This window comes from Eleutherodactylus coqui, chromosome 3 (assembly GCF_035609145.1).
Source record: "Eleutherodactylus coqui strain aEleCoq1 chromosome 3, aEleCoq1.hap1, whole genome shotgun sequence".
NCBI lineage: Eukaryota > Metazoa > Chordata > Amphibia > Anura > Eleutherodactylidae > Eleutherodactylus > Eleutherodactylus coqui.
Genome location: NC_089839.1, coordinates 159,282,768 through 159,298,304, shown reverse-complemented (window position 1 = coordinate 159,298,304; position 15,537 = coordinate 159,282,768). Strand labels below are relative to the sequence as shown.

The 15,537-nt window shown below is 44.6% G+C and overlaps 1 protein-coding gene across 1 annotated transcript in view; it reads right to left on the bottom strand.

Annotated features, from left to right (window-relative positions):
• Positions 1 to 3,001: 3,001 nt before the first annotated feature.
• LOC136621172 (inter-alpha-trypsin inhibitor heavy chain H3-like) overlaps positions 3,002 to 15,537 on the bottom strand; it is a 64,349-nt gene continuing 51,813 nt past the window's right edge. The window contains exons 18-22 of the mRNA XM_066596446.1: positions 14,582 to 14,695; positions 13,578 to 13,782; positions 12,532 to 12,704; positions 12,305 to 12,416; positions 3,002 to 3,702 (exon numbers count right to left, since the gene is read on the bottom strand). Coding sequence (XP_066452543.1) covers positions 3,561 to 3,702; positions 12,305 to 12,416; positions 12,532 to 12,704; positions 13,578 to 13,782; positions 14,582 to 14,695 — 746 coding nt within the window. The 3' untranslated portion in view covers positions 3,002 to 3,560. The remainder of the gene's footprint in view (positions 3,703 to 12,304; positions 12,417 to 12,531; positions 12,705 to 13,577; positions 13,783 to 14,581; positions 14,696 to 15,537) is intronic.

The window sequence follows — 15,537 nt, the reverse complement described above, 5'->3', positions numbered from 1 at the left end:
GCAGACAACAGGGGAATGGTGAGGAAGGTAAGTATGTGAGTCACATCCCTGGATTGAGCACTTTAGCTCCTGTGAGCCTAGAGTCAGTTTATAGTCTCTTTAAAATAAATTTCAGATACATTTCTAATATTATGCACTTGTTTTAGATAATTTGGGTAAGTATAAAAACAAATAGCATGTACTGTTGATAAAGTGACAAATTGTAGTTATTTGTTGAGAAGCACAGGGTGCTTTCACATCTGCCCTGAGGATTCCGCTTTCCTGCTCCGTTCTGGACAGAACCGAGAAGTGCCAGGTGGACCTCATTGACTATCATGGGGTCTGCCCACTTTTCCCCCAGCTGCCTGGCTTTTGGATGATATTTTCAGCCACATCTGTGATGGAACCCTCGGCTGAAGGTTCCGACGCAGGTGTGAAACCGGCCTTATTCTCAATAGTGTGACCCACATTACAATGGTGTACATTACCTTACAGCAGCTATCCCAGGCATAGTAAGTCTTAGACATTTCGTCTAGATTGGTCGTTATAAAGACATTTACTCTATCATGAGTTCTACAATATTTCAGTAATTATTTTGTAAACATCTCTCAGATCTTATTTAGTACTAGCATTGATATAGTTGTCCAAAACGTTTAGGAATCAAAGAAATCCAGACTATCACAGAACACTCCTGTATATCCTGTAGTTCTTAAACTGCATGCTGCCGTGCACACCATAGGGCATATTTACTGACAGCTGTGAATTGTGTGTTGTATTTAATGACATGGCACACGCTGTATTGATAGTAGACATGCTCATCTGGGACTGGTTTCCCTGTCCTATGTAAGGGTATTCCCCATCACAGCTCACTACACCTCTCTGAGCAGAAAATAGTCTGTCTTTTCTTCTAAAGAAAAGGTCACACTGCTTGTGATGTTAAAGTTTAAAAAGGGTTTGAAGCTTAGTAGAGTTGAGCGAACATACTCTGTTGAGCTTGATGCTCGTTAGAGTATTAGTGCACTCGATGGTGCTCGTTACTCGAATGAGCATCAAGCCGAGTTCGACCCCGCCCCAGTTTTTGGCTCCTCACTGCCGTGACGTGCCTGTTTTGGCCCTCCCGCCGCGACGCAGCGCGCGTCAATGGCAAATTTTTGTATGGCAGGCGGGGGTAAAAGAGAGAGAGAGAGAGGAACCCAGAAAAAAAGAAAAAAAAAAAGAGAGCTCGGCACCCAGCGTCCCAGATACAAAAATGCTCGAGTCTCCCATTGTAGTCAATGGGGTTCGTTACTCGAGTAGAGCTCTAGAATTTTACGAACAGCTCGACTCTAATAACGTGGACCCGAGCATTTGAGTGCTCGCTCATTTCTAAAGCTTAGTAAATAGAACATTCAACCTGAATATTGCACCAGAATTTTTCATTTAATTTTTATTGATAAAGCGCAGAATTAAACGAGTATCACATGTTTCATGATATTCATGTTTATTTCTTATCAGAAAATTATACAGTGAAAATGAAGAAGAAAATCACAAAAAGTACTTGTAATACACAGGCTTTAATTTTGCATGTGCTGTCCTCTTACTATAGACTTAGATTGTACTCTCTGTATATTATAAAAACATGATTTCTGTATTAAGAGATAAAAATCCATATGCATAATTATTTGACAAAAAGGAATGGCAAAAGTTGCTTTGGTGCAAAAACAAATGTTCTGTAAAATATTCTTTGAAACAATGAAAAATGATACTTCAGAATTTTTAACATAGATGTTGTTTTTTAGCAGATTACTACAGATGGGACAAATTTTACCATGATTGTGATACCACAGTGCAGGAAGTTATCTTATCTTAAAGCAGTTGTCGAGTTGTAAACTATTGATGCCTTATCTCTAGGACAGTCCATCAATGGGAGATTAGCAAGGGTCTGCTGCCTGGAATCCCCACTGATCAGCTGTTCACTGGGGTGTGTGTTCACCCACTGAGCTGAATTCTGCAGGAAGCAGACGTCTCTGTTCTCACTGCAGTGGCCAGGCTTGGTATTACAGCCAAAGTTTCCATTCTCTTCAATGGGAATTTTGTCTGTAATACCAAGCCTGGCCACTGCAGTGAGAATGGAGCTGTCTGCTTCCTGCAGAAATCAGCTCAGTGCACGAGCCCACTTGCCTGTTGAACAACTGATCAGCAGGGGTCAACACACCCTTACTGATCTACTACTGATGGACTGTCCTGCAGATAAACCATCAATAGTTTGAAACTGGACACCCCCTTCAACCCATTAAAAAGCAATTTTTCTCATCATAATGCAATAAAACATTGAAAAGTAATCCAAAATGTAAATAAACCAGCCTGATTGCACGGCACATCATGATATCATGTCCCATTAACAGTCAAGCTAAAGAGTAACCCATCTGTACCAAAGTTTGAGAAGATGCCAGTTTTCCAAATCCAACACTCTACATATGCCTTTATAAGTCATTAGAAAAAAAGGAGGCAGAGAATTTATCATGTGCCTTTTCCTTCAAGTCAGTTTTGCTGAAGGCCACATTGCAGTTATTTGTGAGAAATTTCTCAAATGTTGTACAATGATGATGACAAATTAGCTGCATCTTTAAATATGTCTAGAGAGGGAGAGTTTTATGCCACCCAGTTACTGGAGTGAGAGTGCAACAACTTTATTTACAATTTAACAAAACATGAACCTGGAGAAAACAAGTCACTTATCCCCACCCTATAACATTAGAAATAGGAAAGTCCCGCAGCACACCTAACACATGCACTTCAGTGCAGAGGTTCCAGTCTGTATATGCCAAGCCACCTGTGGGGTCATGAACCAAACCCCAAATAAATGCAATGGTATCCAAGGAGGCGGCAGCATCAACGGTGTAAAGATAGTAAAAAAAGGGTTTTATTGCTCCATAAAATGGCGACGTTTCGACTTAATCTAAGTCTTTTTCAAGCCTTAGATTAAGTCGAAACGTCGCCATTTTATGGAGCAATAAAACCCTTTTTTTACTATCTTTACGCCGTTGATGCTGCCGCCTCCTTGGATACCATCACCCTATAACATTAGTCTTATAACAAAACTTTATAACATACTGTAAGCATACAGAACATGTTTCTTGTTATACAAAACATACTGGATACGCTGATCATATACTGTATTCTATACTAGTACGATAACTGGCTCAATAGTGTAAAGGGCATTAACCGGCTACCAAGAGAGATGTGTTTTTTGAAGTATAGATGGAAACTACACAGGGTAAATTCACACCTGGAAATCACCTTATGGTCCAAATGCTGAAACCCTTGCCAATCAGTCGGCTGATATAGCTGGTGCTACACATTTGTGTAGTAATATATGGAGCTCAGTCAAATGCATGTAATGCATGAATGCGCTATTTCTAGTGGCACTCTGTTTTAGCTAGCATGGTGCTAGTCATAGGGACAGTTGTTGCTATAATTGCCATCCACTTCCATCCAACCTCATAGGATAGCCCCTCTAAATGTAGCACAATTATATTTATTTTTTATTCAATGAAACAAATGTGTGTTTGCAATATTCTCTCCATTTAAATGCCCGGTTACTAGTAAGCAATGCTAAAGATATCGGGTACAATATAATCGGTATGGGTTCCGTCAATTAGTCCTTTTCCATTGGGATACACCAACCAGCAGGGAATTTTAATGCCATTCCTGGGGTCTGATTTGTAGTCTTTTTGTGAACTCCTAAAATATAAAAAATATTATAAACTGGATTATTTGTACACATTGTATAACGGAGCACCCTAGCGAAACTGGTACAGTGTGTTCTGCCTAATGCAGGGGCAAACCATGACACATAGATTCTCTCTTTGCCATCTCCTTGGCCCAGACTCAGTCCATTAGATTTTTCAGTGTTTCTTTAATAAGGACCTGTCATGTCCTCGTGTCATAGCTTTACAGCTTTATGGCCCCGATAATTACAACCATGTTTCTCTTTTCCTACCCCTTTCCTTGTCACTGTAAATGCTGTTCTTAGTTTTGATACTGAGAGTTGTGTGTCAAGTGGGCGGTCCCCAATGCTCACTGTCATACAAGAATGACATCACTCATTGACAATAGGTAGTAGGGACGCCTATTGGACACAAGAAGAGCCCCTACAGGAGAATAGGAGGAAGTAAAGGGAAAAGATAGACATTGCTGTAGTCAATGAGGCTGTGGCTGCAGCTGGCCCTGTGATATGATGACATGACAGGTCCTCATTAAATAAGTATTTTGTCCTAGAATAGATTATTGCCTGCTTATGGAGAATGATGCATTCATAGAACTAGATATTTCAAAAGGGCATTCTGAACAATATTATATTTGGTAGGGGTCTCATCCTCTGTGACTTCATCTACCAGAATGGGGTTTCGTGGCTCCCATTTAACTGTTAAACAAGCCTCACAAGAGAGATGAGAAGTAGTGGAGCGGTGACCGCACATACACGGCCGGGGTTCCATTTAGTTAGGCATCACTGCAGGTGAGAGAAATCACCCTGCAGTGACTAGAGACAGTGACACAGCAACCCCATTCTCAGGATTTGTGGGGGTCTCAGCGGTGAGACCCCCACGATCATTAAATTATTCCCTATTTTAGATAACCCCTTTCAGGGCTTCAATTTCTCATGAAACCAATGCAATACAGTATCGCAACATGCTGGCAAAACCTTGACATGCTGCAATACACAACACAACCACTGGACATATATAGGATAGAGATCTTATAACAGAGTATCACAAAATCATGTTTCTTTTTGTTATTTTTCTTTTAAGCATCTTGGGATATGTAGAGCCATGAGGAAAGGTAAGGGGAGAACACGTAGTTCATTGTTTGATATCATTTTCTAGCAAACCCATGACATACAATAAATAATGTACTTGTTTGACTGCTTATTTTTAGAGATGAGCAAACGTACTTGTCCGAGCTTGATACTCGTTCGAGTATTAGCGTGTTCGAGATGCTCGTTACTAGAGGCGAGCACCACGCAATGTTCGAGTTACTTTCACTTTCATCTCTGAGACGTTAGCGCGCTTTTCTGGCCAATAGAAAGACAGGGAAGGCATTACAACTTCCCCCTGCGACGTTCAAGCCCTATACCACCCGCCTGCAGTGAGTGGCTGGTGAGATCAGGTGTCACTCGAGTATATAAATCGGCCCCTCCCGCGGCTCGCCACAGATGCATTCTGACATAGTTCAGGGAAAGTGCTGTCTTGCTGGAGTTGCTATAGGGAGAGTGTTAGGAGTTATTTTAGGCTTCAAGAACCCCAACGGTCCTTCTTAGGGCCACATCTGACCGTGTGCAGTACTGTGGAGGCTGCTTTTTGCAGTGTTGCACTTTTTTTTTTTTTTTTTTGTATATCGGCCAGGCAGAGCATTGCGTCCTCAGTCTGCAGTAATTTTACATAGTATAGGGCCAGTAGTACTGAGGCAGGGACAGTGAAAAAGGTGAAAGACATAAACTGTCTATATAGGCAGTGGGCTTTTCCAAAAATATTTGGGAAAAAATATTCTATTTGGGCTGCCTGTGACCGTCCTAAGTGTACTGCGTCTCTGCTGGGGGTAGTAGTCCTAATTAATACGCAGCCAGCTAAGTGTTACAGCAGGCTTGCGCAAAATTCTTTCCTGGCTCTGGGTTGCCCGTTACATCACCGCTGTCATCCTGTCCAGAGGGAAACAGTCTGCAGTAATTTTACATAGTATAGGGCCAGTAGTGCTGAGGCAGGGACAGTGAAAAAGGTGAAAGACGTATACTGTCTATATAGGCAGTGGGCTTTTCCAAAAATATTTGGGAAAAAACATTCTATTTGGGCTGCCTGTGACCGTCCTGAGTGTACTGCGTCTCTGCTGGGGGTAGTAGTCCTAATTAATACGCAGCCAGCTAAGTGTTACAGCAGGCTTGTGCAAAATTCTTTCCTGGCTCTGCATTGGCCGTTACATCACCGCTGTCATCCTGTCCAGAGGGAAACAGTCTGCAGTAATTTTACATAGTCCAGGGCCAGTAGTGGTGAGGCAGGGACAGTGAAAGAGATATACTGTCTATATAGGCAGTGGGCTTTTCCAAAAAAATTTGGGAAAAAACTTGCTATTTGGGCTGCCTGTGACCGTCCTCAGTGTACTGCGTCTGTGCTGGGGGTAGTAGTCCTAGTTAATACGCAGCTAGCTAAGTGTTACAGCAGGCTTGCGCAAAATTCTTTCCTGGCTCTGCTGTGCGTTCTGTAAGTGAAGTCAGCCTCCAACCACAGGCCAATAAGCGGCACATTTAATTACAGCGTTCTGTTTCTGCACTACTGGTAATACACCATGCTGAGGGGTAGCGGTAGACCTAGAGGACGTGGACGCAGGCGAGGACGCGGAGGCCCAAGTCAGAGTGTGGGCACAGGCCGAGCTCCTGATCCAGGTGTATCGCAGCCGACTGCTGCGGGATTAGGAGAGAGGCACGTTTCTGGTGTCCCCACATTCATCTCACAATTAATGGGTCCACGCGGTAGACCTTTATTAGAAAATGAGCAGCGTGAGCAGGTCCTGTCGTGGATGGCAGAAAGTGCATCCAGCAATCTATCGACCACCCAGAGTTCTGCGCCGTCCACTGCTGCAACTCTGAATCCTCTGGCTGCTGCTCCTCCTTCCTCTCAGGCTCCTCACTCCATTACAATGACACATTCTGAGGAGCAGGCAGACTCCCAGGAACTGTTCTCGGGCCCCTGCCCAGAATGGGCAGCAATGGTTCCGAATCCTCTCCCACTGGAGGAGTTTGTTGTGACCGATGCCCAACCTTTGGAAAGTTCCCGGGGTCCGGGGGATGAGGCTGGGGACTTCCGGCAACTGTCTCAAGAGCTTTCAGTGGGTGAGGAGGACGATGACGATGAGACGCAGTTGTCTATCACTCAGGTAGTAGTAATTGGAGTAAGTCCGAGGGAGGAGCGCACAGAGGATTCAGAGGAAGAGCAGCAGGATGATGAGGTGACTGACCCCACCTGGTTTGCTACGCCTACTGAGGACAGGTCTTCAGAGGGGGAGGCAAGTGCAGCAGCAGGGCAGGTTGGAAGAGGCAGTGCGGTGGCCAGGAGTAGAGGCAGGGCCAGACCGAATAATCCACCAACTGTTTCCCAAAGCGCCCCCTCGCTCCATGCCACCCTGCAGAGGCCGAGGTGCTCAAAGGTCTGGCAGTTTTTCACTGAGAGTGCAGACGACCGACGAACAGTGGTGTGCAACCTTTGTCGCGCCAAGATCAGCCGTGGAGCCACCACCACCAGCCTCACCACCACCAGCATGCGCAGACATATGATGGCCAAGCACCCCACAAGGTGGGACGAAGGCCGTTCACCGCCTCCGGTTTGCACCGCTGCCTCTCCCCCTGTGCCCCAACCTGCCACTGAGATCCAACCCCCCTCTCAGGACACAGGCACTACCGTCTCCTGGCCTGCACCCACACCCTCACCTCCGCTGTCCTCGGCCCCATCCACCAATGTCTCTCAGCGCACCGTCCAGCCGTCGCTAGCACAAGTGTTGGAGCGTAAGCGCAAGTACGCCGCCACGCACCCGCACGCTCAAGCGTTAAACGTGCACATAGCCAAATTTATCAGCCTGGAGATGCTGCCGTATAGGGTTGTGGAAACGGAGGCTTTCAAAGGTATGATGGCGGCGGCGGCCCCGCGCTACTCAGTTCCCAGTCGCTACTACTTTTCCCGATGTGCCGTCCCAGCCCTGCACGACCACGTCTCCCGCAACATTGTACGCGCCCTCACCAACGCGGTTACTGCCAAGGTCCACTTAACAATGGACACGTGGACAAGCACAGGCGGGCAGGGCCACTATATCTCCCTGACGGCACATTGGGTGAATTTAGTGGAGGCTGGGACAGAGTCAGAGCCTGGGACCGCTCACGTCCTACCCACCCCCAGAATTGCGGGCCCCAGCTCGGTGGTGGTATCTGCGGCGGTGTATGCTTCCTCCACTAAACCACCCTCCTCCTCCTCCTCCTACGCAACCTCTGTCTCGCAATCAAGATGTGTCAGCAGCAGCACGTCGCCAGCAGTCGGTGTTGCGCGGCACGGCAGCACAGTGGTGGGCAAGCGTCAGCAGGCCATGCTGAAACTACTCAGCTTAGGAGATAAGAGGCACACGGCCCACGAACAGCTGCAGGGTCTGACAGAGCAGACCGACCGCTGGCTTGCGCCGCTGAGCCTCCAACCGGGCATGGTCGTGTGTGACAACGGCCGTAACCTGGTGGCGGCTCTGCAGCTCGGCAGCCTCACGCACGTGCCATGCCTGGCCCACGTCTTTAATTTCCGCAAGTCCCACACGGACGCTGCCACCCTGCGCACCCTGCAACATCGGTTTAATCTGCCAGTGCACCGACTGATGTGCGACGTGCCCACACGGTGGAACTCTACGCTCCACATGTTGGCCAGGCTCTATGAGCAGCGTAGAGCTATAGTGGAATACCAACTCCAACATGGGCGGCGCAGTGGGAGTCAGCCTCCTCAATTCTTTACAGAAGAGTGGGCCTGGTTGGCAGACATCTGCCAGGTCCTTGGAAACTTTGAGGAGTCTACCCAGATGGTGAGCGGCGATGCTGCAATCATTAGCGTCACCATTCCTCTGCTATGCCTCTTGAGAAGTTCCCTGCAAAGCATAAAGGCAGACGCTTTGCGCTCGGAAACGGAGGCGGGGGAAGACAGTATGTCGCTGGATAGTCAGAGCACCCTCCTGTCTATATCTCAGCGCGTTGAGGAGGAGGAGCATGAGGAGGATGAGGAGGAGGGGGAAGAGACAGCTTGGCCCACTGCTGAGGGTACCCATGCTGCTTGCCTGTCATCCTTTCAGCGTGTATGGCCTGAGGAGGAGGAGGATCCTGAAAGTGATCTTCCTAGTGAGGACAGCCATGTGTTGCGTACAGGTACCCTGGCACACATGGCTGACTTCATGTTAGGATGCCTTTCTCGTGACCCTCACGTTACACGCATTCTGGCCACTACGGATTACTGGGTGTACACACTGCTCAACCCACGGTATAAGGAGATCCTTTCCACTCTCATACCCGAAGAGGAAAGGGGTTCGAGAGTGATGCTATACCACAGGACCCTGGCGGACAAACTGATGATAAAATTCCCATCCGACAGCGCTAGTGGCCGAAGGCGCAGTTCCGAGGGCCAGGTAGCAGGGGAGGCACGGAGATCAGGCAGCATGTACAGCACAGGCAGGGGAACACTCTCTAAGGCCTTTGACAGCTTTCTGGCTCCCCAGCAAGACTGTGTCACCGCTCCCCAGTCAAGGCTGAGTCGGCGGGAGCACTGTAAAAGGATGGTGAGGGAGTACGTAGCCGATCGCACGACCGTCCTCCGTGACGCCTCTGCCCCCTACAACTACTGGGTGTCGAAGCTGGACACGTGGGCTGAACTCGCGCTGTATGCCCTGGAGATGCTTGCTTGTCCTGCGGCTAGCGTCTTGTCAGAGAGGGTGTTTAGTGCGGCTGGGGGAATCATCACGGATGAGCGTACCCGCCTGTCAACCGACAGTGCCGACAGGCTTACACTCATCAAGATGAACAAAGCCTGGATTTCCCCAGACTTCTCTTCTCCACCAGCGGACAGCAGCGATACCTAAACAATACGTAGGCTGCACCCGCGGATGGAAGCATCATTCTCTATCACCATCAAAAACGGGGACCTTTTAGCTTCATCAATCTGTGCATTCTATTCATCCTCCTCCTCCTGCTCCTCCTCCTGAAACCTCACGTAATCACACCGAGCGGGCAATTTTTCTTAGGCCCACAAGGCTCAGTCATATAATTTTTGTAAACAATTTTTATACGTTTCAATGCTCATTAAAGCGTTGAAACTTGCACCTGAACCAATTTTTATTTTAACTGGGCTGCCTCCAGGCCTAGTTACAAATTAAGCCACATTAACCAAAGCGATTAATGGGTTTCACCTGCTCTGTTGGTTGGGCATGGGCAATTTTTCTGAGGTACATTAGTACTGTTGGTACACCAATTTTTTGGGGCCCTCGCCTACAGTGTAATCCAATTAATTTTTTGCCCACCTGTATTAAAGCTGACGTTACATCAGCTGTGCTGGGCACTGCAATGGGATATATTTATGTACCGCCGGTGGCTTCCTGGGACCCACCCATGCTGTCGGTCCACACGGAGTTGTAACTGCATGTGTCCACTTCTAAAGAACCCCAGTCTGACTGGGGCATGCAGTGTGGGCCGAAGCCCACCTGCATTTAATATGACATTACATCAGCTGTGCTGGGCACTGCAATGGGATATATTTATGTACCGCCGGTGGGTTCCAGGGAGCCACCCATGCTGTGGGTGCACACGGAATTCCCATTGCGGAGTTGTACCTGCCTGTGACTATTTATAAAAAACCGCGGTCTGACTGGGGCATGCACACACCTTGACAGAATGAATAGTGTGTGGCACATAGGTTCCCCATTGCTATGCCCACGTGTGCAGCTCCTGATGGAGGTGGCACAGGATTGGATTTCTCATTGCTTCTGTACAGCATTGTGGGCTATCGCCCCGCCCCTTTTAAAGAGGGTCGCTGTCTAGCCGTGCCAACCCTCTGCAGTGTGTGCCTGCGGTTCCTCCTCATGGCAGACGTACTTATAAATAGACCTGAGGGTGGTGTGGCATGAGGGCAGCTGAAGGCTGCGCAGGGACACTTTGGTGTGTGCTGTGGACACTGGGTCGTGCGGGGGCGGGTTGGGCAGCATGTAACCCAGGAGAAGTGGCAGCGGAGTGTCATGCAGGCAGTGATTGTGCTTTGTTGGAGGTAGTGTGGTGCTTAGCTAAGGTATGCATTGCTAATGAGGGCTTTTCAGAAGTAAAAATTGTTGGGAGGGGGGGGGGGAACCACTCTTGCCGCTATTGTGGCTTAATAGTGGGACCTGGGAACTTGAGATGCAGCCCAACATGTAGCCCCTCGCCTGCCCTATCGGTTGCTGTGTCGTTCCCATCACTTTCTTGAATTGCCCAGATTTTCACAAATGGAAACCTTAGCGAGCATCGGCGATATACAAAAATGCTCGGGTCGCTCATTGACTTCAATGGGGTTCGTTATTCGAAACGAACCCTCGAGCATCACGAAATTTTCGTCCCGAGTAACAAGCACCTGAGCATTTTGGTGCTCGCTCATCTCTACTTATTTTGACATAAATATCAGTTTAAATACATACCGATAGATGCCTTCCAGTATATGTAGTATTTCACTTAAATATTTTCGGAAGTATTATATAATAGTCCCTAAAATGTTCATGACAAAAGTGTCCACCTATCTAATCTGACTTGTTTGTTGAGATATCATTCTTTGAAATTACATACTCAAAGCCTGAGTTACAGCACTAAGAGATGCTCATGTCAAGTCTGTGGATTCAAATCACCACCCATATCAGTTTGTACATCCTACATGTCTTGAATTGTTTGCATATATATGATTTTTCAAATGGACATTTTTTAAATCATGTATGTATTCTATTAGGTATGATGTCAAGTGACCTATCACAGCAAAGAAGTTTTGTGCAAAAGGAGCTAACTTTCTAAAGATATCAAACAATCTTACATGAAGATGGCTGATCTTTCAGTTTGTTTAATGACTGGGAGAGTGGAGGGAACTGGTACTCAGAGCAAGAACAAACAAGCATTAGAAAGAACATACATGCTTCACATTGATAATAGTCCAGTAATGGTCCTTTTATGTCGGCTAATTACTGGGACTGCACATTCCTCTGAATGCTCGTTCACCCAACAATTGGACCATGTAAACGTACCAACAAACAGCCGACGAACAAGTGTTGAATAGTTTATGCAAGTAGAAAAATGCTTGCAGATCTGATTGGTGGTACGTCTTCCCGTGTGAATGGGGAGATGTACAGATGGTCTACGGAGACGGAAGATCATATTAGTGATTGTTTGTCCCCATAAGCCAGTTCTTGGTCCATATAAATGAAACAAGCACCGATCGACATGCTAGTTGATTGGTGTTTGTTACATTGGGCAGAGAATTTGGCCTGTGTAAAAGAACCATTAGACATAAACGCAATGCCAGGTCTGGTAGACAATAATGTTGACTATCCCCGCCATCGCCAATTGATGACTTGCTAAGGATATATATCATTCATCCACAGTGGCAATAGTGTGGCAGAAAACCGTACCATAAACTGTGTGTACATACATGCATTGTTTGTACTGTTCTTCTAGCAATTGCAGTCCTAGTTTTGAAAATATCTCTTAACTTGGTAACCACTTTATATACATCAGACGTTACAGTGCAATATATACTACTAAATCATTTACTACCTTGTCACGGACAGCAGCTTATTCTTTACATTCATTGTTGCAACTTCTTTGCCTATTTTTTCATTTTTGTGAATGGCGGATATTTCATAATCAATACCATGAAAAAACTGTCCTGAAAAGCAATAAAATGAGCAATAAGACAAGATTAGAATTTGATACATTATACAGTCTGTAATAATACAATCGATAATATAAAACAGATTACAATAGATTGTTAAAATCCTTACCTAAAAGTCCATGAACTCCTTTAGAAAATGTATGATCATCTAAAGTGTAAAAGCCTAGGAACTTCATAGGCAGAGGATGATTTTTCCAAACTTTATGTAAAATAATTAAAAATGTTGCGCCTTCTCCAAATGATAATGTCAGATTGTTCTCCTCATTGATTATTAAATTAAACCTGAAAGAATTAATACATAAGACACATTGTACACCTTGAAACGTACGGGGAAATTTAGGCATTTCCACAAGCACTTTAGGGGGAAAAAGTTGCACATTTTGAAGAGCAATCTGGCACAAAAATTAGCAACTATTATTGTTTTTTTGCCACACTAACCTATTTCAGCAAAAAAGGAGGTCGGACCTTGTGGGAGGCTGTGGCCTCCCATAAGAGATTTACTAAAATTTACATAAGAAACTGGTGTAAATCATCAAAGCACAAATCTTTGCAATCTATGTTAGAATAAAGCTGGCATAGATCTGCAAAAACTGTTCAAAGAAGTGCCAAATCTATTACGGGCCAAGCGCCTCTTAAAAAATATGGTGCATTTTACTCCAACACACTGTAACTAAAGACTAGCATAAGATCTCAATTCTTTAGGGAATTTCTCGGTTTATGTTTATGCAGTCCAGGATTATAGTGTATTTAGGATTTTATTATTGTGTTTTGTACACCATAATTCTTTCAATAAAACAAATGTCTCACTAAAATAATCTGATTTCCAAATATCCTATTCAATACATCTCTTCTTTTAGCCATTGAGTGAGCTCAGCTTTAACCCTGGCAGACCCAGACAGTTAATAAATTGCATTTCATTTGAATAACTAGCTTGTAATAATACTTTGCTTTACCAAATAGCAGCCACACCAAGGAAAAAGTTTAGATATACAAAATGTATCAAAGACAGACAATAACTTGGAAATCCAGGACCAGACCTATGATACAACCCCTTTAATACAACTGTACTCCTCTCCCTGAAATCTATCTATCCATCTATCCATCCATCCATCCATATACATATACACACACGAGATATATATTGTTGTTTCTTACCCTTCCTTGGTTAGAGACATTGTTTTCTGCCATGAGAACGTTTTCTTGTTTTCATGATTCAGGACAATGATTTTATCAGTGGTCACCTCAATTTTTATCTTCCTATCTCTGTTTATAATGGCAAGCCTTCCAAGATAGGTCCTATTTGATATCACATTGTTGCCCGTTTCCTCTTTTCCAATAAGTTCTCCATTTACTGAAACACCTTAAGTAAAAGACAGAAAATTGCTAAGATAGTCCTCCTTCACACCTTTAAGACCAGTGGTCTTAAGTTTTTTCTTTTTTTTTTTTGGTCCCAGCCTTCCAAGAATCATGACTTTTATTATTTTTCTATAGATATAGCTGAATAAGGACATGTTTATTGCTGGATGAGTTGTTGTATTTTTGATGGTTTGCATTTAATTTACCATAAAGTGTACTGAAATCTTTTACAAATTTTTAGGTGGGGTGAAATGACAAAAAAAAAAAACACACTTGCATTTTTGGGGTGTTTAGTTTTTACCGCATTTTATTCTATGGATCAATAACATTATGATGATAGCAAATTCAAATAGTTTTTTTTTATTAAAGATTTATGAGATCACAATAATACAGAAAACAGCTTTTGTAATAAATTTCAGTTACGTTAGTACAAAACGAATGCAAATACTTCTTGCAGCCCTACAGATTAGGGGGAAAAGAGAGTAGAAAACATAGCAGAAGAGCAAGTTATAGTAAAATCCTCTCTTAAATTGTAAAAGTTTTTATATGTTTTACTACTTTTAAAAATTAATTTATTTTAAAAACAAAATTGCCAAGTTAAAGAGACTGTACCACTAATTCAGCTGCCAAGTAAAGACTGTGCCTGTTTTCCACAATGTGTGCTCTGTCTCTTAATCTACCTACCTTAGGAATCCGTGAATAAATCTCAAAGAAAATGTCTCAAATAATAAATGAATGTATAGATAGAATGGATAACATGTTTAAATTAGAAAAAATGGAAATGATTTGGGGCTATGGCTTACCAAGCTCTCGATCTGTAATGAGATTCAGGATTACACCAGGTTCTTCTTGAATATTAAAGCACAAAGCATCGTTCTTTAAAGGAACATTTATCACAAAATGGGGGTCCGAATCAACTGTTGACACAAATTATGAGAAATAATAACAAGAAAGCATAAAAATACTTTCTTTCAGGACAAGAACTGCTGCTTACTAGGGCCTCTCTACTCTTGCTCCTAAAGGTGGTCGTAAGTGAGGTCTGACCCTATGATATTCATCAGCCCTAATAGAGCATATGGAGAGGTATTTTTGAAATGAAAAGATAATCTCGTAGATAAAGATGGACAGCAAAGTTGGCAGTAGATTACATACTAATATTATGAATTTCCTTATGAGGAATAAAGATAACAGCAGACTAGTTAAGATTCTAAAATCGGAGTACAAGAAAACTAATCAAATCTAAAGCAAACACAACAAACATCTGGAGCTTTAACCCCTTGAGTGGCACGCCCGGAAATTTTCCGGGACGAGCTCCACTGCCGATAGTGATATAGCCCGGAAGATTTCCGGGCTATGTATCACTATGGGAGCTGCAGAGCACAATGCTACAAGCTGTGGCAGTGTGCTCTGCCTGCACAGACCCACAGAGAACAAAGCAAGGGCTTTGAAAAACCAGCAGAAGATATTGCCGATATGTCGGCAATCTCCTGCACTGGTTTGTTTACAGGTTGCCATAGAGACCATCGGCTTGTCAGAAGCAAGCCGATGGTCTCTGTGGCAGGGAGAGCTTGGTGCTTGTCTGTGAGAGGACAGCTAGGTACCTGCTCTTACAGCAGAGATCAGAGAAAACCTCCGATCTCTGCTGTGTTAACCCTTTACATGCTGCAGTCTATGTAACTGCAGCATGTAAAGGGCTGTCACTGCAGCATGTAAAGGGCTGTCACCATCGGACCCCCGGAATGTGATCAGGGGGTCCTGA